At 36.3% G+C, this 24879-nt stretch overlaps 3 protein-coding genes across 4 annotated transcripts; 1 reads left to right on the forward strand and 2 right to left on the reverse strand.

Annotated features, from left to right (window-relative positions):
• Positions 1–676: 676 nt before the first annotated feature.
• On the reverse strand, positions 677–8371 carry LOC117328902 (heat shock 70 kDa protein 12B-like). Of its 2 annotated transcripts, none has more exons than XM_033886513.1 (6): positions 8263–8371; positions 6835–6941; positions 5115–5429; positions 4634–4852; positions 3958–4114; positions 677–2966 (listed from the first exon to the last, which is right to left on the reverse strand). In XM_033886513.1, the coding sequence occupies exons 2-6, from the start codon at positions 6925–6927 to the stop codon at positions 1894–1896; spliced, it is 1857 nt and encodes a 618-aa protein (XP_033742404.1). In that variant the 5' UTR covers positions 6928–6941; positions 8263–8371; the 3' UTR covers positions 677–1893. The 2 variants fall into 2 exon arrangements, with proteins under 2 accessions (XP_033742404.1, XP_033742405.1); XM_033886514.1 differs by having other exon boundaries at positions 8171–8276.
• Positions 8372–14149: 5778 nt separating this feature from the next.
• Positions 14150–20005, reverse strand: LOC117328903 (heat shock 70 kDa protein 12A-like). The gene is made up of 6 exons (XM_033886515.1): positions 19864–20005; positions 19200–19268; positions 17524–17838; positions 17036–17254; positions 16522–16678; positions 14150–16010 (listed from the first exon to the last, which is right to left on the reverse strand). The coding sequence occupies exons 2-6, from the start codon at positions 19263–19265 to the stop codon at positions 14935–14937; spliced, it is 1833 nt and encodes a 610-aa protein (XP_033742406.1). The 5' UTR covers positions 19266–19268; positions 19864–20005; the 3' UTR covers positions 14150–14934.
• Positions 20006–20047: 42 nt separating this feature from the next.
• LOC117328904 (heat shock 70 kDa protein 12A-like) lies at positions 20048–24554 on the forward strand. Its single transcript, XM_033886516.1, has 5 exons — positions 20048–20165; positions 21636–21937; positions 22247–22468; positions 22946–23105; positions 23352–24554. Exons 2-5 carry the CDS (start codon positions 21638–21640, stop codon positions 24416–24418), a joined length of 1749 nt encoding a protein of 582 aa, XP_033742407.1. The 5' UTR covers positions 20048–20165; positions 21636–21637; the 3' UTR covers positions 24419–24554.
• Positions 24555–24879: the final 325 nt, after the last annotated feature.

Consider the following 24879-nt stretch of genomic DNA (forward strand, 5'->3'; position numbering starts at 1 on the left):
AAAACATACCACAAACATACCACATACATACCACAAACATACCACAAACATACCACATACATACCACAAACATACCACAAACATACCACAAACATACCACAAACCCACCACAAACATACCACAAACATACCACAAACATACCACAAACCCACCACAAACATACCACAAACATACCACAAACATACCACTCGAGCCGATCACTGGTCTTATACAGTTTGTTTTTTTTTGTTTTTTTTTTGGGGGGGGGGGGGGGGGGGGGGGGGTTGTTTGCTTGTTTGTTTGTTTGTTTGGTATTTTTTTAAACTTTCTGATATATATGACTTAATGTGACTATATTTATTCAATACATTTCAAACACCAGCCACACATTTCGTCTATTTATGAATTTGATAGACGCTATATACATAATGTACGTTAATGGAATACGGTTTCAAGGTATTTGCTTCTAAGTCAATTTGATTAATACGTTTAAAAGATTTATACGACGCGATTTCCAGTTAATGCCAAATATGAAGGTTTTTAACCAGCATCTTTCGTCTGTATATCGGTACTCACCGCTTGTTTTTCTTAAGTAGGTTTGCATGTTTGACATGTAGTGATAAGATGCTTGGGTATATGATAACATGCTTTTTCTCCGACATCATGTCCCGGGATAAATTTCAACGCAAACGAGACATTCATAACTATAATTTATTTTAAAAGACACTTAAATGGACACTGTCGATACGTATAGAAGCAGAAAAGAAAATATCAAATAAATCATAACACGTGGAGGTACCTAAGAATATACAAAATGTACACAAATATAATTGTTTGTGGTACTTTATATGGCACGTCTCAATGACCAAACTCAGATATTTTTCGCTTTCTCGCATTGTAAAAACATAAAACCAATACAATTTATTTTGATATTCTTGTTGAGGAGAAAAACACAATTCCTCAGAAAAATGTAAATTCTTATTCTGTCTAAGTTGAAGTTGAATGAGCAAATATATAAAAAAAGGTTTACAGGTAAATATTGCTGGTGGACTTTTTAATCCCCGAATCATACTTTTTCTTCACGACTTAAACTATTAGAATGGTTACACGGTTTAGAAAATAGACATGTTATTGTACTAAACACTGTTAATAATGTAAATTAAATATTACAAATAATGCAAATCTAAAATTGTAAATTATAAAATATACAGCGGTATGAGTCTTTAGCCCCTCCGTATCAAGACTTTGGTATTTGTTTCGGCCTATTTCGGTATTTTTAGTATTTTAGTCGACTTCCCTAGAGTCACTGTCGAGTCATTGAAGACTGAATGGACCTATGCGCAGTTATTTTTGGCTACTGTCTTATAAATAGTTGTTGAATTTCTCTGGGCTAATATTTCGCAGGTTCTCCAAGTCAGTCATATTTTGTGCGTATCGAATTTTGCACAACCGCGCACTGTACATTTTTTGCAATAAACACGATACATTTGTTGAATATGTAAATACTCACTGGGTATTTATTTCTTCGCTATATCTAATGACCGCGAGTACAACGAAATTTAATCCTCATCGAATATTACCAACTATACAGTAACTCTCCATTTGTTTTAAAAGATATTACATATCATTCATTTCGTGCAATCTTTTGACTGGGCGGATTGTAATAACGATGTGTCCAAGAGGAAGTAAACAGAAATAAAAAGGTGCTGTCATATTGCAGCAATAATGATTACAACACTTGATGAAAACCTCTCTTTGGTATCATCAAACTACCTTCCAACGGCAACGGAAGGGTGGTATACCGTCACATAACTTTATAGTAGCTAAGTTGTATATCAATAAAGGTTGTTTTTCTACTCCTCAGATATTGTTGGGATATTCACAAATGCGCCTCCAAAACAAATGTCGTGTTATCTATCCAAGGAAGTTAAAATATGCACTGTTTTCTTTTTGTGTGTGCATATCAATCGCTTTTACTTCAATCTCCGCACCACCAAACGTAAAAACAACATCCACTCCACGATTCAAACCCTTTGTGGTATCAGGCATTTCAACTATCAAATCCCCGATACTTGTTACCCCCTCTTCAAACACATATATCGGGTCAGGATCTTTCGTGGTGTAAAGTTGAACTGGGAGCTGCTTTTGATCTTTTGCGACTACCACGTAACGTCGTGGTTCGCAGCTTAGACCGACCGGAACTGTTTCACCAGCCCGCACGTGCACAGAAAAACCATTCGAGCAGCGTGGGAGTCCATCATCATGGTCTAAAAACATTAATAGCGGATCATGTAACCCTAGTATGAAGGCGACATTCGCTCCAACACCATAGGTGAATCGGCTGATCCTTTCGGTTACTGCTTCAAGCTCATGTCCATTAATGACAGCGCCTATCAGTACAGCCAAACCAGCTTGGTTTGGGATCACGAGCCTCTTGTTAGAAAACCTTCTGGATATTTCATCATGTAGAATTGGACATTCGGAAAATCCACCAACCAGGATGATCGCGTCGATGTCCTCTACTTCCGACTTTTTCAACAGGTCCGTGACATGGTCTATGATTTTTCGGACGGATGGCTCAAATAATTTTCTGGCAATCTCAGACTTCATACGTAGCTTATCGTTTTTCCATGTCAGATTATTGGCGTAGTCTTTATCGTGTGCAACATGGTCTTCTACAGATTTTCCCTTATTGCTCTCCTCAAAGATGTCAAGTAAACTACAGGGAAGGGTGAAAGTTATTTTAGAGTCAGACGCAGAATGAATACATCTCTTTTTCGTCTCGAAACTCCGTTGAAGTTCCAAAAGGTCTGAAACATGTTGCCGTTTGAATTTGTCAAAAACATCCTGTCCCAAAATGTTGGCCAGCAGATTTTCGAATTCTGTGTCAACCATAGTTCCACCCCAATCACCGCCATTAGCCATATGAACCTCTTTTAATTGCAGTCCTTCTTCGACCTTGTGAACTGTAATGTCGACGGTTCCTCCTGAAAACATATTGTACAGGTTTCTAGTTTCAATCCAAAGATACCACCTGGGAGTAATACATTCGGTGTTTACTCATATTACGATTATTACATAACTTAAGATAATGCACAATCGTCAAGATCATTTATCCCCAAATAAAAAATGATATCTCGTACAAATATAATTATTGTCCTATCTCCTGCATATATGGTGCATAAGAAGCATCTTTTGAAATGCTGTTTGAATAGTGATATAGCAAATCAGAACAGAACTATTTTAAGGTTCATATAAATGGCAATTTCAGTGATGTTTTACGAGCATAGAAATCAGTTTTCTGGTGAAACAGAACAGAAGTAACTTGACCAATTGTTAATATGTATCATAACTAACCATGGGGCTTGCTGATGACTTAAAAAAAATAAAAAAATAAAAAAAACAACATAAACATTGTTTCTCTTTGACCTTGAAATGCAAAGGACCGCTGTAAATTATATTGTACAAACATGGCATATACGGAGGCATTTCAATTATTAAGAAAAGCTCATATTTGATACTATTGTAATGTTTTCGAGACAAATATTTAAACAGTGAATTTTGGAGGTTTTTTTCAGAAATCTGCATATTTTACCTAAAAATCGATCAGTGGTTGAACCATGTTTCCTAAAGACGGGCTTTGTGCTATGTTGAGATTTCCATGTCTAATAAGAGCGGTCTTTGTGATTGAAATGTCTCCCTATATGTCATAATTGTTTGCTATTGGTCAAAGCTGCCATTTGCATTTCAAGGTCGAAAAAGAATGAATGTTTATGCTTTTATAAAGTCAAATCTTGTCAAACAAACACTCGCATTACCTACTATAGGCTCGTGTGAGCATAAAGGTATGGTTATCATGGCAATACATTGCATGTCTTAACTACATAAGCTTTCTCCAATTTTAGCTGAAACCATTTGTGTACGTATTGTTGTTTGGTTATCAGGGGATAGGGTATCAGACGAATTATCATAGCGTACCTCCCATATCCAGTACCATGTATTTGGCCCCTGGTTTGAAGATTGACACGTTGCCTTCCTGTCCGACAGCCAGATCGCTGACTGGGAGGTATTTGCAGTACAGTGCGGCGGCCTCAGCCTCCAGTGCCATCACAAGTTGTGCACCAGGTATTCCTGCCTGTAACAAGACACAGCTGTTTGCATCGATGTTAACCAAGATTTAACTTAGACAAAACAACACGGACAAATACTATTAGACAGAAAAATACAAAAAACATCATGAAAAAGTAAGCTTTAGTGCGACCGACTCCGATTGTTTTTATATCAATCTTTAACGTTCTTTATTAATCTACATAAATTGAGATCACAAGTTCACACGCAATCGTTACAGCTACTCTTTTAAAATGAAAGTAACTGTTATAAGAAATGAGCAAAATGAATGCATTAATTTGAGTTAATGTAAGCAACATAAGAGAAATCAACCTAAAGATTCGGAATTAGCGCATTTCGTGTTTGATTTGTTGAAATATCATTTCAATACCATTATGACAACATACTGGTAATTACTGTGTAATCAGTAAATATAAAAATGTCATCTTTAGGATGTTGTTTATCAGGGACACGCTAATATATAAGATCCTGTGACGGAATATGTGTCACTATAAAATGGTAGATACACAACACACAACGTAGGCACCTTTTCAGCAGACTCCCTCATGAACTGCTTGGCCTTATCGCTCCAGATAGCTGGCATCGTCAGTACCCAACGGATATCCGACATCAAGACCTGTGTACCTCTCTCTTGACATTTTGCCAATAAATGTTCTTTCAGAAATTGGATAGAGCTAGAAAACACCTTCATCGCCAGCATCTCTCTTCCATTCTGATCTCTTATCTTCATAGTTCGGGAAATGTTCTGAATAACAATTACAAAGACCATTATACACGCATGACTAAACGTGATCGGCGTAGTCATACGGTCGTAATCTCATCTATATTTCAAAGTCAGTTAACTAACTAACTAACTAACTAACTAACTAACTGAGTGACTGAGTGAATGACTGGCCGACTGACTGACTGACTAACTAACTAACTAACTTATAGGTATTAAACGAGATATGTTTCCTTCCGTATGATATTTACTGGGCAACAAGGGAAAATTAAAAACAAACAGTTACCTGCTGTTCGTAAAGACTCATTTTGAATCGTCGAAAAAAATACCAGGACCCATGTTTCTGTGTTTCAAGCAGATCAGCGTATTTATCTTCTGCATCGAATCCAAATGAATGGAAACTACCATCCGGTTTAAACAGAATGCACGTGGACGTCTTCAGAGAGAGGAGATTGCCGGATCCAGCAGTCCAGGTCATATTGGATACTTTCAATGGTGATAGTTTATATTCAAATTGTGTCGAAAACGCATACCCAGAGAAGGTTGTCCCAAAGTCGATAGCAGCAGCCAGGATGTACGGCATATCTTTCATATTCTTCTTCTGAAAATAGATATCGTTATCGAGTTAACACGTGCAGGACGGGTATATGTATGCATGGTGTGTTATGTTTATATACTAAATGAGGTATGACATAATAGAAGATGTCTTATTTGTTATCTTATCATACCTCTACTTTTCCAATCGTAACCGAGCAAATCTATATTCTTTTGTTCATATTTTGTCTTAAGTTTATCGATTTTGAGTTAGCATCTCTGTTTCCTTTTGTCGGTATTCTCTCTTGTTTTGAGTTAGCATCTCTGTTTCCTTTTGTCGGTATTCTCTCTTGTTTCGGTAAGTATTTGTTCCGTATAATTCAATAACTAATATTTCAATTTCTACTCAAGTTGGACTCGATGAAACTACCAAACTTAATCTGTTTCATTTGCTCATGAATTTGACCAGATTAACACTGATCAGTGCGTATGAATACATGGTTAAAATCCTTCCGCGGAACTATTTCACTTTTTCTACATTGTTGTTATAAACATGGATTAATTATTAAAATTATCAAATTTATAATGTATTCTTGTATTTTATGAAAGACCAGATATGCTAGATACTTTTTTTTGACAAAATAATGCTGTTTTTAATCCTAAAATTGCGGACTATTTTACTCGTCCGACAAGACATGCACAATCCGGAACTCCTCGGGCTTTTCCGCATTTAGACTTGCACAGACTACAAGATATTAATATTTAGACCGACTTTTTTATTCGAAAAAAAAAACAATTGAAATATAAGGATTGAATCTAGATTTGGTCGATTTCATGGGGTCATGAATTGAGTTGCTCTTGAGACAAATTCAACATGAACTGCTTTGCAGTTCATTAAATTTGCCTCAAGAGCAACTCAATTCATGACCCCATGAAATCGACCAAATCAAGATTCAATCCTTAAATATAATTACCAGAGAATGCCATGTAAGATTGACATTTGATTGAGCAAACAAAACATCCTATTTTGTAAGCAAACTTACATATATCGTACGTACCTGTACGCTGAAGGGAGGATCGCTACACCACATGGTTTATATTTACCTGTACGCTGAAGGGAGGATCGCTACATCACATGGTTTATATTTACCTGTACGCTGAGGGGAGGATCGCTACATCACATGGTTTATATTTACCTGTACACTGAGAGTAGGAGGGCTACATCACATGGTTTATATTTACCTGTACACTGAGGGGAGGATCGCTACATCACATGGTTTATATTTACCTGTAGGCTGAGGGGAGGAGAGCTACATCACATGGTTTATATTTACCTGTAGGCTGAGGGGAGGATCGCTACATTACATGGTTTATATTTACCTGTACACTGAGGGTAGGAGGGCTACATCACATGGTTTATATTTACCTGTAGGCTGAGGGGAGGAGAGCTACATCAAATGGTTTATATTCACCTGTACGCCGAGTCTAGTAGCATCTATACAACCAGGAGGTTTGTAGCTGGTCTTTGGATCGGGTTGTAGGCGTTTTGGTTTCTTAGTTGCCATTTCTCTTTCTGTTCCTTACAATATAAAGGACACAGCACACAGCAAAATGATTTAGACATTCCATTAAGGGGGTAAAAAAGCAACCTTGTGATCTTAACACTGTAAATGCTATTTAATCTATATACTGTAGCATCGCCACTAGCTTAACAAAAATATCGCCGCATATTAATGAACTTACTAAAGCATTCCACAACAGTATGCGTTGCTTAACATGATCGAAAAGAAATATATTTCGTAAAGATAAACGACAAAGTTTCTTAATGGTTTATTACCTTTTATGTGGGGAATGCTGAAATAGTGTACTTGGAATATACCTTGAAAATACTGAAGGATAATTGTGTATTGGTATCTATGTCAGGTGGTTTTTATGGTTTACTGGAACCTTTTATACGGAGGCATTTCAACAATACCACTAGCGTAACTATACCAGTAAAAGGAGAAATGGTTGTATCAGTTATCTTTATAATTCTGACCCCGGCACAAAAAAAACATTTAGGCAATATTATTTAGAAGGACAGAGATTACCAAAGTTACCACTTACAACTTTCAAGTCCGTGGGATTTAAGCAGATATTATTACATATTTTTGCCTGAATATTTAGGGTTTCTTATTAATGAAGTGTTACCTGCTACTTAGGCAAAAAAATTCCGGATTTACTTATCAGGCACCTTTATTTATAAAAAAAAAAAACAATCGTGATTTAACTCAAATGCCTATTTGTTGATTTCATGTAGATTTTCATTTGTAGAAGTTATGTGATGTACACGTGCAGTGTCAGCGGTGAGGTCAACAAAAAAAACAAAAAAAAAAAAACAGGAAAAAATACCGAGATAATTATTTTTCACTTAAAATGTTCAAAATAGTGAATGCACTATAGTCTATTGTCGCGTAATCTACCATTATTAATATGGAGAAGGATAAATTACGTGTTACAATTCTTCTTTTAAATAAGGACACAGGGTACCTGAAACGCCACTGTGTGCTGCTTTAGAATGAAATCAATTCATTTGTTGATATGTTTACACACCTCTGTACTGATCTGGTGTATACAATATATCTAAATGCAATGTTGTTAACAAAACGCATACGTACTATATAGTTGGCTTGGATAATAAATCAGTATACAGTAAAGGACACACACAAGACCACCATGGATTGTGTTGCAAACTAAATAGGCATACGTGAACGAACCAATAATGTAAATAAATCAACCAGCAAGTACTATGATGGGAAGACGACTTACTATGTTATGTTGTCGAGATCTGTACTATGATGGGAAGACGACTTACTATGTTATGTTGTCGAGATCTGTACTATGATGGGAAGACGACTTACTATGTTATGTTGTCGAGATCTGTCAGACAGGTTTTCCTCCGGGTATGGTTCACGAAAAGAAAACATGAAAAATGTGAAGCCTCCTACGTTTGATATATCAATGTAAAATCGTTTGTGAATGTCTGTTAAAGGTTTGAACTTCCTGGTTAAGTTCTAGGTATTCCGGGTACTAAATATATACCTAGTATGTATCAATATACATGAGCACAATATGTAAATATTGATCAAATTGCTAGTTAGATAACTGGATGTTTGTTAACATTAAAATTACCCATTTTTCATATATGACATTAATTTCATTTCCAGAAGCGATATCGAAAATTTTGTAACTGGGAATTTAGGTTAGATTTAAGCTGAGTTAGATTTAAGTTAAGGAGTATATTGAAATCGATCAAACATGGACAGGTACACGTATTGACTTGAGACCCTACATATCAGTTAACAAATCACAGGTCACGTGAACATAATCGATGTCGGTCTCTGTTGGGTTTCCAAGGTGGGCCCACAGAACGCTGTAAATGTTATCAATATGTAGACCAAGTTACTATTAGGACTGTGTTCATTTGTAAAGAAATGTGTACACAGATATTTTGTGAGAAACCAATACGTCAGGAGATCCACGTCGTCTTCTACGACCACCGTGTGGTGAGATACAGTGGGCTTTGTTGTGTATAGAGTGAGATACAGCGGGCCTTATTGTTTATAGAGTGAGATACAGCGGGCCTTATTGTTTATAGAGTGAGATACAGTGGGCCTTATTGTTTATAGAGTGAGATACAGCGGGCCTTATTGTTGATAGAGTGAGATACAGCGGACTTTATTGTTTATAGAGTGAGATACAGCGGGCCCTATTGTTTATAGAGTGAGATACAGCGGGCCTTTCTGTTTATAGAGTGAATACAGAGGGCCTTATTGTTTATAGAGTGAGATACAGCGGGCTTTATTGTTGATATAGTGAGATACAGCGGGCCTTATTGTTTATAGAGTGAGATACAGCGGGCCTTATTGTTTATAGAGTGAGATACAGCGGGCCTTTCTGTTTATAGAGTGAATACAGCGAGCCTTATTGTTTACAGAGTGAGATACAGCGGGCCTTAGTGTTTATAGAGTGAGATACAGTGGGCCTTATTGTTTATAGAATGAGATACAGCGGGCCTTATTGTTTATAGAGTGAGATACAGCGGGCCTTATTGTTGATAGAGTGAGATACAGCGGGCCTTATTGCTTATAGTGTGAGATACAGCAGACCAGCATTAGTTAACATAGTTATGAGTTTATGTGTTGAAGACATAAATGCTGTACTTTCTATGGGTTTTACTATATTTACTGAATCATGCCAGGTGAACAGAGACAGCCCTACATCAATATATTTGCTATGTACTAAATCGTTACACAGCAGTCGGCGGGTATACGGACGAAGTATTGCTGATTAAAGATAAACAACAAAGTTTACACAATTTGGTTTTCACTGAAATGAGATAAGGAAATCAATCACCAGGTACTTGAAATACCCATTGATTACCATGTATACGAGTGATGCATTGCAACCGTTTAAGTCCTCTGTATACAAAGGAAAGCCGTTGGTTTATTAAAAAGCCGATTTGTAGCATCCGTGACCGATGATGTAACTTTACGGTCATTTAATGAAATACATATAAATAAACAAAATTTTCACAAATAAGAATTTTTATAAAAAAAAAAAATATGTTATAGATGTAAGGTTGTGTGTTTGATGCTTGTTGATACGCCCTATACTTCCTCATTTTGAGGATGTGATGTACAGTAACCGATAGGTTAACTTTCTTTGGCGAGTGTCGTCGCTGATGAAGAAGTCTACTACACTTCCCGGACATGTTCTTATTCTTTTCGAATATTTGTAGGAGACTTCATGCAAATCTATATTTGCGTTGGTATTTTGACCTCGTTTAATCAATTTTGAGCTGACATTATATTTTGTTATTATGTCGGTATTCGCTGTTATTGTTGTGTATATTGTTGCCCACACAATGAGTAATCTTCATTGTCTATAAATATGAATATGAAGCAGAGTAAAGCAAACGCTACACTGTCATACCGTGGTATTCAAGCATGACCACCAAATATTTACTGCCGTTTTGGTTAACAATGCAGCGTTAAAAATGTATTTGAAACATACATAATTCTTATATGTTCATTGAATTCATGCAGTTTAAGTTGATATGGTTTTTTTTCTGTACACACCAGTTCCTTTATTAGAAATTATCACGATTTCAAATATTTACTGACGTGTTTTATCAGAAGCTCCTGGTTGGTACAGATTTAGTTTCAGCTTCCAAGTCCCGACCGCATCCAATGTGTGCTTCCAATTGGCACTAGGATAGCTAAGAATGCGATACATGTGTGGTGAAGAATGGCAGGCAGGCTAATTACCAGGACATTAAATCTGTATTTACTACAGAACTATACTGACTTTTTCTACATCAATGCTATTATTTACCTGCACATGATCTGTGGTTATTTATTTCATTTTATTGCATCTCCGTAAAGTAGAAAACCCGTTTCCTTGTTGTAAAATTTGGTTGTTAAGACGTTCCGTTTAGGACATAGCATCACCTTGTACAATTGATGAGCTTTAAGATTATACATCGTCAGTATAATTTATGGGTATTTCATCTGTGTCTCCACATCTATCAATATATCATAATACATTTCTGACATCCCATTTGGTATGTATTGTATTTAATGTATATGACGTCATGGATAAATACTTAGTGTCTACGTTATACCTTCTAGTCATACCGAGACATCTTAAAGCGTCTGATGAAAGTCGTGGATTTCTTCATCAATCAGTGTAGCGTAATTGTCTTCAGCTTCAAATCCGAAACTGTAAAACGTTTGATCTGGTTTGAGGAGGACACGATTAAATTCATGGTGTTCGGTTCACCCGACCCAGCCTGTCACATGACAGTGCAAATTTTCAGTGCAGATTATTTTGTAGTCACATTTACTGGAGAAGGAATATCCAGAAAATGTTGAACCGAGGTCCATGCCAGCAGCCAGTGTATACAAGGTATCATAGGCACATAAATAAAAATCGTCATCAAGGTAGGGCTTATGATTCGTGTTCGATTTTTTACTTCTTGACATGTAATATACCGCATGTATTGCATTTCACATCGCGCAACCAAACACGTTACATGCAAATGATTACCGTTCTCGATTTATGTCTTTAAACAATTTTCAATAAGAATGGTATTTAAAAAGTATCGTCAACAATGCCATACCTTACATTGGTTATGCATATTGAATGTAGTTAATAATAATGTAGTTAATGTCAAATACACACAGGTAATGTTATATGTAATGCATATCAAATCAAATGTACCTACCGACTGTGATATGTAATTAAAGTCAAATACACACACAGACTGAAAGGGTATATTATAAGTGTTTTGTGATATAACTGAAGCTTTTGACAAAGTCATCGTGGTCATGTATGTAAATTAAACAAAAATACGGCATATCTGGTAATTTTTAGTGGAGGTGTCATGTTAATAATATTTACAACAAGGCAAGTAAACGGCTGAATTTATTACGTTTGTTGAAGCATAAAGTGAAGTGGATAGGAAATCCCCTGGGATAATTGCACTATTGGTAAATCTAATTTATTAGAATCTGTACATGCATGGACAAATTTGAATATAGGCGTCATAAGTACAAATTAATTTTATTTTACAAAATTATAAATCAATTTACCCCTGATTATTGGTTTGATATCATTTTGACAATGAGGATATCATCAGCACAATACCCAATACATGACGTAAGTTAAATATTCTTTTGTGTCGCTTAAGAAATAATGCAAGAGACTTGAATCATCATAAACTTATAAATCATTTTATCCCTGATCGAAGTGCCTGTGGTTCACCCAACTTGTCCTAATTTCTCTAATTCTATGTAAATACAAGATATTTAATTCATTAAATTCATGACGGTTTTGGTTATTCTAGTTCAATCATATCAACGTCAATGATATACTAGATATCGTTACATTGTTTGCGTCAAGCAGTAATCAATTGTGACGTCATAATAAGAACAATGACGTTACGTCATAAATTGAAAATCTAATGAAAAGGTAATCCAAAATATCTCATTATATTGTAAAGATAATTAAGTGGGGGTATATATATGGTATTTGAATATGACATGAATATTACTTGAGTCTAGAGACCTGCAAATCCTACTAGCAGATCTTACAAATCTGTCATTGTAATTGTTTTCCAAAATACGAACACCCTAGAATAGTTGCTCAACTAGTTTGGCTATAATGTACAATTAGTGTACTTAACCCAAATAGGTCAACATTGTATACGTGCCGATATGTCTCGATTATACATTGTTACACCATTATAGAAATGGTCAGTTAAGGTAAATCTTAAACACAAAAAGTCATTTGTTATCATCCTGTTTGGGATGCATCAAAATCATTGCCAATTCCAATTGCTACTGGCTATATATCTTTCTGTAACTTGTCCGTCAGTCGTAACAATATCATGAACAATATTGACCATTTCTGGGGTTGCAACAGTCACAGGCCTTCCAGGACACGGGTCATCCTCAAGGCTCTTTCGGCCGCGCATAAATTCCGCCGCCCATTTTTCATTGTAGCATATGAAAGGGCATCCTTCCTCAGTGTTGCTACCATATCAGTATGGCTATCCTGAGGTGTTAAACCTTTGTGATGCAAATATAGGATCACTGCTCTTTCACCGATTTTGTCCATTTTGCAAAAGCCGCTTGTCTTGTTTACTTTAGAGTGCTACCTCGTCGATATAAACTAAGCAAATGCGATCAGTCCTTGGGTACACGTATCAATATCGTCAGAGAATAGTAGGACTTAAAAAGAATATCCTTGAGTACCTCTTTCAATACGAGGTTCACAACATATCAACCATCCCTCGTATAAAACACAAACACAGGTTGGAGAAGATCAGGGGAAGTCTTATAGCCGACATCCTGATATCACATTGAAATATGATATTCTGTTGTGCGGTATGAAGTGGATGCTTCAGACCAGATTTTAGATAGATGTTTATGACGGTTGTTGTCGATGAACCATACGACGCCTACCCTTCCGGTCCACATGGTCTTATTCTCCTCATAGTTTTCCGATAGTCTGCATTATGTTTGTTTGTATTGTGCTTTTCTTTCACTGATCTTGAGTTGAAATCATGGTTTTTCTTTGATGTCGGAATTGTAAGTTATTTTTTATCAATATGACAAACATGCCTTTGTATATCATTTTAAAATCCACACATCATGAGATACATTATGTTATTTAAGCATATCAAGTATCTAATTAGTAAGATTAGACTGAATAGAATGATTAAGGTCAATGTGGTATTTTTGTTGATGAGATGTGTTTTAACTGAAAATTACTACATGACTATCAAGATATCAATGATTTTTAATGCATGTAGGTTAATGTTGCGTCCCATTCTGTTGCTCATCAGTGCATTCATACATTGTTGTACAATGTTACAACTTACTTGTATTTATTCCGCTGACATCATATTGTTTACAGGCCTCGCGTTGTGTCTGCACTGTCTGATACGAAGGCTTCATTCTGTGTATTTTAGCGTGTTTGTTAGTTTTTTATGTTTGAATTGATGCGATATGATAGAACAAAACTCAACTAATACGAAGTATGAGGGTAGTTAACCGAAAAAACGGCATGTTGCACATAAAACTTTAACTTTCATTTTGCCAGTGCATTTGTGATCGCAGCTTGGATCGGCTGTCGTGCCAACGACGAGGACAGTGCTAATACCACAGTCTTGGATCTACGTTGTATGTACATCCAAAAAGTTCTAACTATACATGTTTAATAGGTTACTAAAATAGAAAGAACTCAACAAATGTCTTTATTTTTTTGAAAGTTACGCCATTTTTAATTTGCTGAACGGACATTCCTAACACCCTTATGTCATGTTTTGCATGCAAGCTTGTGTCATAAAATAGTAATAGAAATTAAAAAAAACAAAAAAACAAAAAAAACAAACAAAAAAAATACAATAGCAAACAGATAATGCAAAACATAGCTAAAACTTTAAGCAATTTATAATTGCCTAGTATATCAACGCATGTTTTAAGCTTTTGTTCCTTGATTAATTATATTTGCAGCACAGTATATTACAAATTGAATGTTCGTTGCATGATGCCCACAATTATTCACAAAGCGAGTTTTCGTTTCACGATACATGTAATGCAGTCGTCATATCAAGTATGTTCGTGGTATGATGCCCACCATTATTCACGAAGTGAGATTTCTTTCCATTATATAATCAACGCAGTCGTCATATCAAACTTGTTCTCGGTGTAATACCCATATTGTTTTTGGCAGCATACTCCAATTCTAGCGTATAACTGATATTAGATTGATTACAGCGGTGATTAACTGGAGTGCTGAGGATAGCGTGTATAGAAAACAATTACACAGACTTAAATTAGTACTTCCTTAATTTTACGGAATGCTTCACCATGACAATTGCTAGAAAAATATTACTGCAAAAATATATACGCTTTACAGGTACCTATATTTATATTATTACCAATTATCTGTGGAAATTGGTGCTTTTAATTATCACAGTTTGATAATTCTCCTCCATATTGCTGAAATGAATAATTTCAAAATTACTTGCGTAAAAAGTTAAAATAGCTTGTTTGTTCTTCCCGGGTATGGATATCATAAGCAGTGACCTCAAGTTCTGCTCCCCCAAACGTAAACTCAACATCTACACCACGATTTAAGCCTCTCTCTGTATTCTGCATTTCCACGATGACCTCGCCTATGTTTTCACAGCCGTCTTCATCAATGTATGTGGGCTCCGGATTCGTCGACGTATAGATCAGGATAGGAAGAAGTGTTTGGTGTTCCTCCATTACCCAGTATCGCTCAGACCGCCCTGTTAGCCCCACTGGTACGGACTCTCCAAACCTCACGTGTACACTGAAGCAACCAGTGCACAGAGTCTTTCCTCCGTCTTCATCGATGAATTTTCGGTTTTCGTCGTGTGTTCCCTGATCAAATGGCATATTACTTCCTACCCCATACGTCAGGCGACTGATGCGTTCAGTGACTGCCTCTAGCTCATGGCCATTTATGACAGCTCCTTTGAGGACGGCCAACCCTGCCTCTTGTGGAATTATAAGACGTTTCGTTGGGAATGCTTTCGTTATTTCTTCCTGAAGTAATGGACATTCGGAGTAACCACCGACCAGGAGTATGGCTTGAATGTTTTCAATTTCAGGTTTGTGTAAAAGTTCGGTAACGTGATCAACGATTCTTTTCACAGATTTCGAAAATAAATCTTTAGCAAGATTTGAATTTAATCGCATCTTATCCAATTTCCACGTCACATTTTTATCAAATTTTCTGCTAGATTTGATTTTAACAGAGAGATCCTCTTTGGGATTGATCTCGTTGAAGGTATCCAGCAGACTCATAGGAAGTGTGAATGTTATCCTAGCATCTTTGGTAGAACTGATACTTCGCTTCTTTGCCTCGAACCCCCGTTGTAGTTCTAAGAAATCGGCCTGGTTGTCTTCTTTGAACGTACGAAGAACATTCTCACCTAAAATGTCTGAGATAAGATTTATGAATTCCTTGTCAACCATTGTTCCACCCCATTCTCCCCCATTAGCCATGTATATCTCCTTCAGCCTCAGGTCGTCCTGTACCTCATGTACAGTCACATCTACTGTCCCACCTAGAAAGGATCAAATTATTAACGGGTTATCTCTTGGATAACATTTCTGAAATATAATCTCCAATATCTTTCAACAATCTATGACATGATATAAGTTGTAAGTAAATAGATTCAATGTAGTGTTGTCACGTATAAGAATTTTAAAGAATTATATACCATCATGTTATCTTATGTGTAAAATTCATTTGCATGTGTATATATATACACGCATAGTTATATATGCGTTTTATATTCCTATCTGGCATTTGTTAATAATATTCATGTTCATTATGAACTGTATTCTCGGTATTGCATCTTGGATGAATAAGATATCAACTCAAAGTGTCCACGGTAAAATATTGTATGAAAAATAATAATTCAATACAATGCTGCCAATGACGCTATTGCAGTTTCAGGCAAATGCTAATGAGTATGATTTCATCATGCTTTTTCTATATACACTCTGTTGTATCTTACACTGTATTAAAGTGAAGTATCTTGATAGAGAATAACTTAATAAATCAGAGCGAACCTCCAACGTCGAGTACCAAGTACTTTGCTCCAGGCCTGAACACAGAAACGTTCCCTGCTTTACCCACGGCCATTTCGCTAAGAGGTAGGTATTTGCAGAAGAGGGCTGCGGCCTCGGCCTCCAAAGATAGGACTAACTGGGCACTTGGAATTCCGGCCTGTGTGACAGAGATGCGTCTTCACTTTATTTTCTATTTCATAGGAATGAATGAAATGTGTTTGAAACAGTTGATATGGAATTTGATTTTAGGTATTCACTTTGTACAAGCAATTCATTTGAATGTCTTCCTCAGTACAGGTTAGGCAATCAGAGGAAAGAGAGGGCATATTAGAGAATAAAACAATTTATTTGCACTACGTTAACTAGTTTCTACTAAAGATTGAAATTGTCAGTCGTAGGTATTTTGTGACCAGTGTTAATAGTTACGAATCATTTCCGCTAAATGTAGTATTCCTTTGGCGACCCGACATATAAGATTCCACTTTAATTGTTTTACAATGTATATATTGTTTACCTGTACTGTACATTCTCTCATAAATTGTTTCGCACGGTCGTTCCAAATGGCCGGCACAGTAAGTATCCAGCGGATGTCCGACATCTCAATGTCTGTTCCTTGTTTCTTGCAAGTGCTTAGTAAATGGTCTTTGAGGAACCGAATGGATGATGTGAACACTTTCATAGCTGTCATTTCTTTACCGTTGCTGGCTTTCAACTTCATTCCTCTGGATATATTCTTTAACAAACAATGTCAAAATATCAATGATGATATTAAAATGTTTAATGAGAGTTTATTTCTGCAATAATTGCTAATTTCAAAATAATGGATCGTAAGGAGAATAAACGGCTTCATTGGTGTCGTATTTTCACAGAATCATCATGCTGTAACCATTTCAACGATGGCCTGATATCAAATTTCAGAACAAAATATAGGTAATGGTTGGGAGGTACAATAATATAAACGATAACTAATTACAGAATACGAAAGTAATCAATGTAATGTACCTTTTCCTCATAAAGACTCATTTTGAAGCGACGGAAGAAAAACCACTGCTCGTGTTTGTTTTGCTCCATTAATTCTGCGTATTTGTCTTCAGCGTCGAATCCAAATGAATCTATTGTTTCACTCGCATCGAACAGTATGGAACTGGACGTTTTCAAGGATAGGAGTCCTCCGGATTTAGCTGTCCAGGTCATGTCTGTCGCTTTCAACGGATTCAATTTATAATCAAATTTAGTAGAAAAGGCATATCCAGAAAATGTTGATCCGAAATCTAAAGCTGCTACCATTATGTACGGTGTATCCTTCAAGTTTCTTGTCTGTAAACGAGGGTAAACTATAACACGTTATAAAAAATCATGAATTGAATAATCCATTTGGGAAACAGACAAACATACGTAATCGATTCCGCCGTAACTCTAACGTAATACTCATAAAGATTGGAACAAAGTAATAATTTTCAAGCAGACAATTTATCAACGGAAATTCAGAAATACGAATTCACAAGCATTTATATTTCACTGAAGTACATATCTATGTCACACGTGCTATTCAACAGGTACTGATACACACTTATTCAGATTTAACAAGCGTTGTATTGCCGTCTCGTAATGAATAATGTTTGTTTAAAGGTCCAGTATATCATCGCAAATAGGACAGTTACTACGTCTCGTGACGCCTTCATACTACAGGAATGTCGGCTATATTGCTTGATATTATGTTACTCATTAGTGTGTTTATTCAAAATATACATTGTTGTACAGTGTTGCATTGATGACGTCACATTGTTTTCCCACGTTGTGTCTATACTGCCAAACACAGCATTTTGTGGTTTTACTTATGTTTCCCCCTTTATTTATTCTATTTAATTTTGACTATAACATGTAATAAAAGAACATCAAACAACGCGAGGTCTTACGAAAAATGGCAAGTCAGGTATAAAACTTCTTCTTTGTCCGTGCAATTAATGAATAATGTAAAACACTTAGTGGGTTTTGTTCTGGTCAATTACAAAAGCAATTTTAGCCCACATGCAAAATCTTAATCGGCTGAGTCATCTATCTTGGAGTTATTTACTTTTGTTATCGGCTGATATTGATTTTCATTTAATCGTCTTATTTACCCAATCATTCCCATAGCAGCAGAATTTTGAAAGGAGATCTGATTTAGAGAATAACCAGATATTTAGGTTTATTTTTTCCACTCATCAATATACGAAACGTATTAGCAAGCGTCTTGTCAAACAAAACACAAATTAAGCAGTGATTTCTATCATATGTGACCGAAACGACTGACACCTTTCACATCAACCTGCTGGAATGTTTGAGATAAGCTTAAGTCAGTGTATTGTACAGTAAAATATTACCTCATGTTTCGGGACATATGTACTGGTGTAATCTATGGTAGAGTTTGTGTAATATTACCTCATGTTTTGTGACATACGTACTGGTGTATTTGATGTTTAATTTGTGTAATATTAACTTATGTTTTGTGACATACGTACTGATGTAATCGATGGTAGAGTTTGTGTAATATTACCTCATGTTTTGTGACATACGTACTTGTATGTTAAATGTTGGATTTGTGTAATATTACAGAATCTCCGTTCGGTTTAACCTAAGTATAATACACTGTTCTCATGAATTACCAATCTTTAGATTGATATCATTTCCATGCTTACCTTGATAAATCTGGTCGTATCACCTGACTTCATTGTATCGTGTCGCCCGACGGGTCTTTGTGCCATGTTCTACAAACCAGTGATTCAGTTATGATACTCCGCCAGTTTTTATATAGTGGACTATTCAAACATCACCTCCACATGTATGCTCATACAGATGTTTTCATTTTGTTGTTTCATAATATTGCAGAATGATGAGCGACATTCTGACCTGATCAGTATCTAAAGTGGACCACAAGTCTTAATTAATGTTTATGAAATGTCTCATGTATACTTAGAGGTATTCTTATGACAAGAAAATATTTTGAACGAATAAGACGGACAATGATAATTGATAACTGCTCAGTTAAACGTAAATGGGTAATCCCGAATTCTTGATCAAACAAAGTAATGACAAAGTTAGTTTTCAAGATATTGAGATGTCCATTTAAATGTAAACAAAACATCTGCTGGTGGGTTATGTGTGTACGAATATTGAATCTGTGCTATCTCAATCGGTTTTCTTTTTATCCATTTAAGCTCAATTATATTTTTAGCTGTGAAATACTGAAACAAGCGAATGCTATAAAATGAATCAATATCAACGAGAAGGTTATTTTAGTACTTTTGGATCAACAATATTATTCAAGATTAATATATGCACGTGGTACTCACGTCTACTTACTATAAACACAGCTGTGGTCCAGGTCTATGTTCTGTCCTTTTTGTGTGTCGCCTATACGTCGTTTAAATGAACAGAATACACATATATTGAACAATGTCACAGTAGATATATTATGCTTTAAATTATCGGTGACGATTTACCTCAGAATTGCGTTTGATATACTTCCTGGTCCTATGTACCACGTGATATACATGGGGTATTCGCTGACTACCATTTACCCTGCCGATTTAAATGCGGCTATAATCCAATACACGGCCATTTGCCGACTTATTCGAACAGTGCCCGATCTGAGGGGAAAATAGGTGAGTATATACATGTATGGCTATTTATCATTTTACTGTTAAATGAGGATATACAGACACGCTTGGTAATATTTAATGTCTTAGAAGTACGCCTAGACCATTTCTAACAACATTTAGGTCAATGTTGTGTATTAGGTAGGACTTACATAACACATGTAAACAAGTTGTTAAAACTCATAAAACTATTCAAATTACTATGGGAAAATTTGATTAATGCAATATCTACTGATACGGTCGCTTAGATATTTGATTTTACAATATGTTCAGATCCGTTCATTTTAACGGGACCATTAAGTGTACCGCGTTTACATGTCCCAATTGATTTTATATTCCATGCCTTGTTACCAATATAATTTAGCAACTACACACGGAAAATTAACCGACACGTGGTTTCGAGAGAAGTAGGTTTGTTGTGCTGTTGCCGCCATATTTCACTTTTTGATAAAAGGAACTGCCCCTAATTCGCCCTAGATTTGTATGACGGGTGTGTTAACGAAGTATGAGTTTATTTCAAGAACACCTGATCTGATTCCATTTGTGTGTATTTTCTCAATACAATATATATTAGTTCGTATTTTCGCCCTTGCAATGTCAACTTTGAGTTAGCAATTCGGTTTTTCTGACAAAGACTGTTTAATTCTCATATGTACTGTATATACCTTATATACGGTCTACAATATATACCTTATATACGGTCTACAATATATACCTTATATACGGTCTACAATATATACCTTATATACGGTCTACAATATATACCTTATATACGGTCTACAATATATACCTTATATACGGTCTACAATATATACCTTATAAACGGTCTACAATATATACCTTATATACGGTCTACAATATATACCTTATATACGGTCTACAATATATACCTTATATACGGTCTACAATGCGGTTAAGATTGTAGATGCTTCACCCATGACAAAGGATTAATGAGTAATTAAGATCGATTGGAAACAAGAAAAGGCTGTTGCATATTCAATGAATGTGTGCCAGGTAACGGGAAATATATTTCTAAATCTTCAGTTAGAGTGCCTATTTGTCTGAATTTATATTACTTGGTCGTTATCTATAATGTATTAAATTGTCTTGTGTACGTATTCTTGCGTCAGTTCATTTAAGAATATTTAATATTAATGTAGACATTGTCCAATTAAATTATTGGACTCTATATCAAAAGGCAATGCTTATGGTCATATATGTATACTAGTATATGACTGTATCATCAAATCTTTGTCAACACGGTTTGTACATTAAATATTAAAGTAAACATAGCTTACTTTGTTTATATTTCTACACACTATCATGAGGTCACAGAAAATGTTATATTTTATGTTGAAACAAATTCATATTTTTATTTAGTCAGGTGCTACAAAAATTATTCTGCACCATCTTTATTCAATAATCGATTAATCACCTAAAGTATGTACGACACAGTATTTATGTTTACTGTTTCAGCCATGCCGGGGTATCCCATAGTAGCAGCGATCGACTTCGGTACAACCAATTCTGGGTATGCTTTCTCGACTATAGACGACTATAAAACATCGCCCTTGAAGATATCAGCTATTTCCTGGGTATCCGGATCCAACAGACTTCAGTCTCAAAAGACACCGACTTGTGTTTTATTTGACGAGAACAAGCGTTTTCACTCGTTTGGTTATGAAGCGGAGGATAAGTACTCCGACTTGGCATTAGACGATGAAGAAGAGGACTGGTACTTTTTTCGGAGGTTCAAGATGGAACTATACAACCGCAAAGTAAGGTTATATACCACACATATAGCAAGATGAACACTAGACTGAACAAGACTGAATTGTATCCTATATATCTACGTGAGGAGTTACCACCTTTAATGCACCACAGCTATAATATTATAATTTCTGAATTGATATGCGGTATACCATGTAATGATACGCATACGATTGTGATTCCTGATTCTCTCTTTCAATTGTTTTAGTATTTTCCCACGTTTGCAGTTTACTTTAACTGTCTGCTTGCACAAGCTAGAACACTGTTGTGTCAAGTATGACAAACATATAATTCTAACTATTTATTGTTCAAAACAGGAGTATGATAGCAGTTTCGAACTGAAAACCCAAGACGGAAAGAAATCGATGAAAGCAATAGACGTGTTTGCTGCTTGTATCGAATACCTAAAAAATCACTTACTGGCGACTGCAGATAAACAGGGTGTAAAATTCGTTGACGGGGACATCCAGTGGATCCTAACAGTGCCAGCTATATGGACAGAGCCGGGAAAGCAGTTCATGAGGAAGGCAGCGGATCAGGTACACATATCAGCGCTCTAAAAGCAATATTCAATTCACAGTAATTTAACCAGGGCAATAGGTTTGATTTGATTGATACTGTAGAAATCAAGATACTCTCTCTGTATTCTGAAGCGGTTGTTAATTCTATTATGCATTTGATTAATTCTTTATATATAGTTTCAGGCTTGGTCAGGGCACGAGTCATAAAGTTGTCTTCCTTTGTCAGTTGTCTTGCTATGTTATAAAGATATTCATATCACTTGATAGGACGACTATCACTATGGTGATGTCAGGATATTGGGCCGACTATCAACGCGCTATTGAAACATTCTTGATTTAGCACACACATATATGTGTGTATGCGTGTTCATGTGCGTGAGAAGGTGAGTGTGTGTGAGTGTGTATGTGTGTTTGTGTTCATTGGGTAGTCTACTGTACTGCTACATCATTCTGGTGCCTTATATAATATTACTTTATCTTCATTTTGCATGGTAGGCTGGAGTGCCTTCCAAACACCTCAAGCTTGTGCTAGAACCGGAAGCTGCGGCTATTTATTGCACCAACTTGCCGATGGACAAGATAACTGTAGAAGGTTCGGGAGAAAAAATGTCAGTGTTTCAGAAAGGAACGAAATACATGATTCTCGATTGTGGGGGTGAGTAAGTAACAGATCATTTATATGTGGTTATAAGATAGATTAGATGTAATACCTTCAGAATAAAGGCCTAATATTTAACCCATTATATCGATTTTCTATTATCCGACCATTGTTATTGTATTGAAGAGTGATACTTCAAATATATCTTAAACAATATATTGGCACAAAACTCAATATACAGTTGAATTCGAAGCAGTATGGCTAAATGACGTTTGAAGTTGATGTTTATGTTGTATGTTTAAGGAGGAACAATTGACCTCACAATTCATGAGGTACAGGATGGAGGTGCCCTGAAGGAACTTCACAGGGCAAATGGTGGCGACTGGGGAGGAACAAGTGTAGACAAAGAATTCGAGCAACTTTTACAGGATCTCGTTGGCAAGGATGTGTTTCAAACTTTTCAAAAAGAAAGCATAGCAGATGTTCTAAATCTGTATAGGAGCTTCGAATTGAAGAAAAGAAGCATCCAAGAGGAAAATGACGACATGGTCACCATCACCATCCCTCCAATCCTACAGCAATTATGTAAGAAACAGAACAAAGGTGGGGATCCAATTGCTGCTATCGCGTCGAGCGGAAAGTACGCAAATGTTACATTGAAAAGAGACAAACTTCAAATTCCAAACAAGCTTGCGAAAACTCTGTTTACAAAATCCAGAGATAAGATTGTCTCCCACGTGAAACAAATTTTTGCCGAGCCAAAGGTGAGAGGGGCAACTATTGTCTTGATGGTTGGGGGCTACTCCGAATGTGAACTTTTACAGCGTGCTATACAATCTAACTTCAGTGACAAGAAAATTATTGTGCCGTTCGAAGCTGGCCTATCAATTTTGAAAGGAGCAGTAATTTATGGGCATGCGCCAAATATCATTACATCACGCGTTTGTAGATTTACGTATGGTGTCGCTTGTAACAGGAAATTCAAAGAGGGGAAGGACAAGGCGGAATACAGGGTGAAAGGAGCGAAGGGAGACAGTAGATGCCTTAACGGATTTAAGATATTTTCCCCTAAAGACCAGTCAGTAGACCTTGGGACGGCCGTTCAGAAGTACACCTTCCATGTCAGCGGTGCAAAGGAAACTGGAATCGACCTTCCAGTCTACGCCTCAGAAGACATCAACCCCGACTACGTTACAGACGAATCGTGCCAGAGGCTGGGAATTCTAAAAATAGAGATGCCGGACACGTCCCGTGGGTTAGATAGGTCGGTGGAAGTGGAAATGATTTTTGGTGGAACAGAGATCGAAGTTAAAGCAATTGATACAAAAACAAAACAGGAAACACTGGCATCTTTCAGTTTTGTTGGATAGGAAGAAAATACTTGTGGTAAAGCGTATTGACATCGTTGATTATCTCGTAAGAACGTAACGGCTTAAAACACAGGTTATGTACATTGTATTTGTTATCTTTTTAAAAACATTTTAAAATACAGAAGACAATACTTTGTTTGGTTTGTTTTGTTTAACGTCCTATTAACAGCCAGGGTCATTTAAGGACGTGCCGGGTTTTGGAGGTGGAGGAAAGCCGGAGTACCCCAAGGAAAACCACCGGCCTATAGTCAGTACCTGGCAACTGCCCTCACGTAGGTTTCGAACCGGCAACCCATAAGTGGAGGGCTAGTGGCAAAGTATCGGGACACCTTAACCACTTGGCCACCGCAATACAAGACGCAGTATAATGTTATAGTCTAGTTATCTACAACCGGGAATATATATTAAATGAACATGACTATATCGATCGTCGACAGAACATGGACTACCATTCATTACAT

The sequence above is a fragment of the Pecten maximus genome, chromosome 6 (genome assembly GCF_902652985.1).
Source record: "Pecten maximus chromosome 6, xPecMax1.1, whole genome shotgun sequence".
Lineage (NCBI taxonomy): Eukaryota > Metazoa > Mollusca > Bivalvia > Pectinida > Pectinidae > Pecten > Pecten maximus.

What these genes read in the sequence shown, in the direction of transcription:
- LOC117328902 (XM_033886513.1), bottom strand. Translation starts at nt 6,927, where the DNA reads ATGGCAACTAAGAAACCAAAACGCCTACAACCCGATCCAAAGACCAGC. An exon ending in CTACTAGACTCGGCGTACAG is followed by an intron (nt 5,430 to 6,834) that starts GTGAATATAAAC and finishes ATCTATTTTCAG; the next exon opens with AAGAAGAATATGAAAGATAT. An exon ending in TGAGGGAGTCTGCTGAAAAG is followed by an intron (nt 4,115 to 4,633) that starts GTGCCTACGTTG and finishes GTCTTGTTACAG; the next exon opens with GCAGGAATACCTGGTGCACA.
- LOC117328903 (XM_033886515.1), bottom strand. Translation starts at nt 19,265, where the DNA reads ATGGCACAAAGACCCGTCGGGCGACACGATACAATGAAGTCAGGTGAT. An exon ending in ATACGACCAGATTTATCAAG is followed by an intron (nt 17,839 to 19,199) that starts GTAAGCATGGAA and finishes CCTCGTTTACAG; the next exon opens with ACAAGAAACTTGAAGGATAC. An exon ending in TGAGTCTTTATGAGGAAAAG is followed by an intron (nt 17,255 to 17,523) that starts GTACATTACATT and finishes TGTTTGTTAAAG; the next exon opens with AATATATCCAGAGGAATGAA.
- LOC117328904 (XM_033886516.1), top strand. Translation starts at nt 21,638, where the DNA reads ATGCCGGGGTATCCCATAGTAGCAGCGATCGACTTCGGTACAACCAAT. An exon ending in TGGAACTATACAACCGCAAA is followed by an intron (nt 21,938 to 22,246) that starts GTAAGGTTATAT and finishes TGTTCAAAACAG; the next exon opens with GAGTATGATAGCAGTTTCGA. An exon ending in TGAGGAAGGCAGCGGATCAG is followed by an intron (nt 22,469 to 22,945) that starts GTACACATATCA and finishes TTTGCATGGTAG; the next exon opens with GCTGGAGTGCCTTCCAAACA.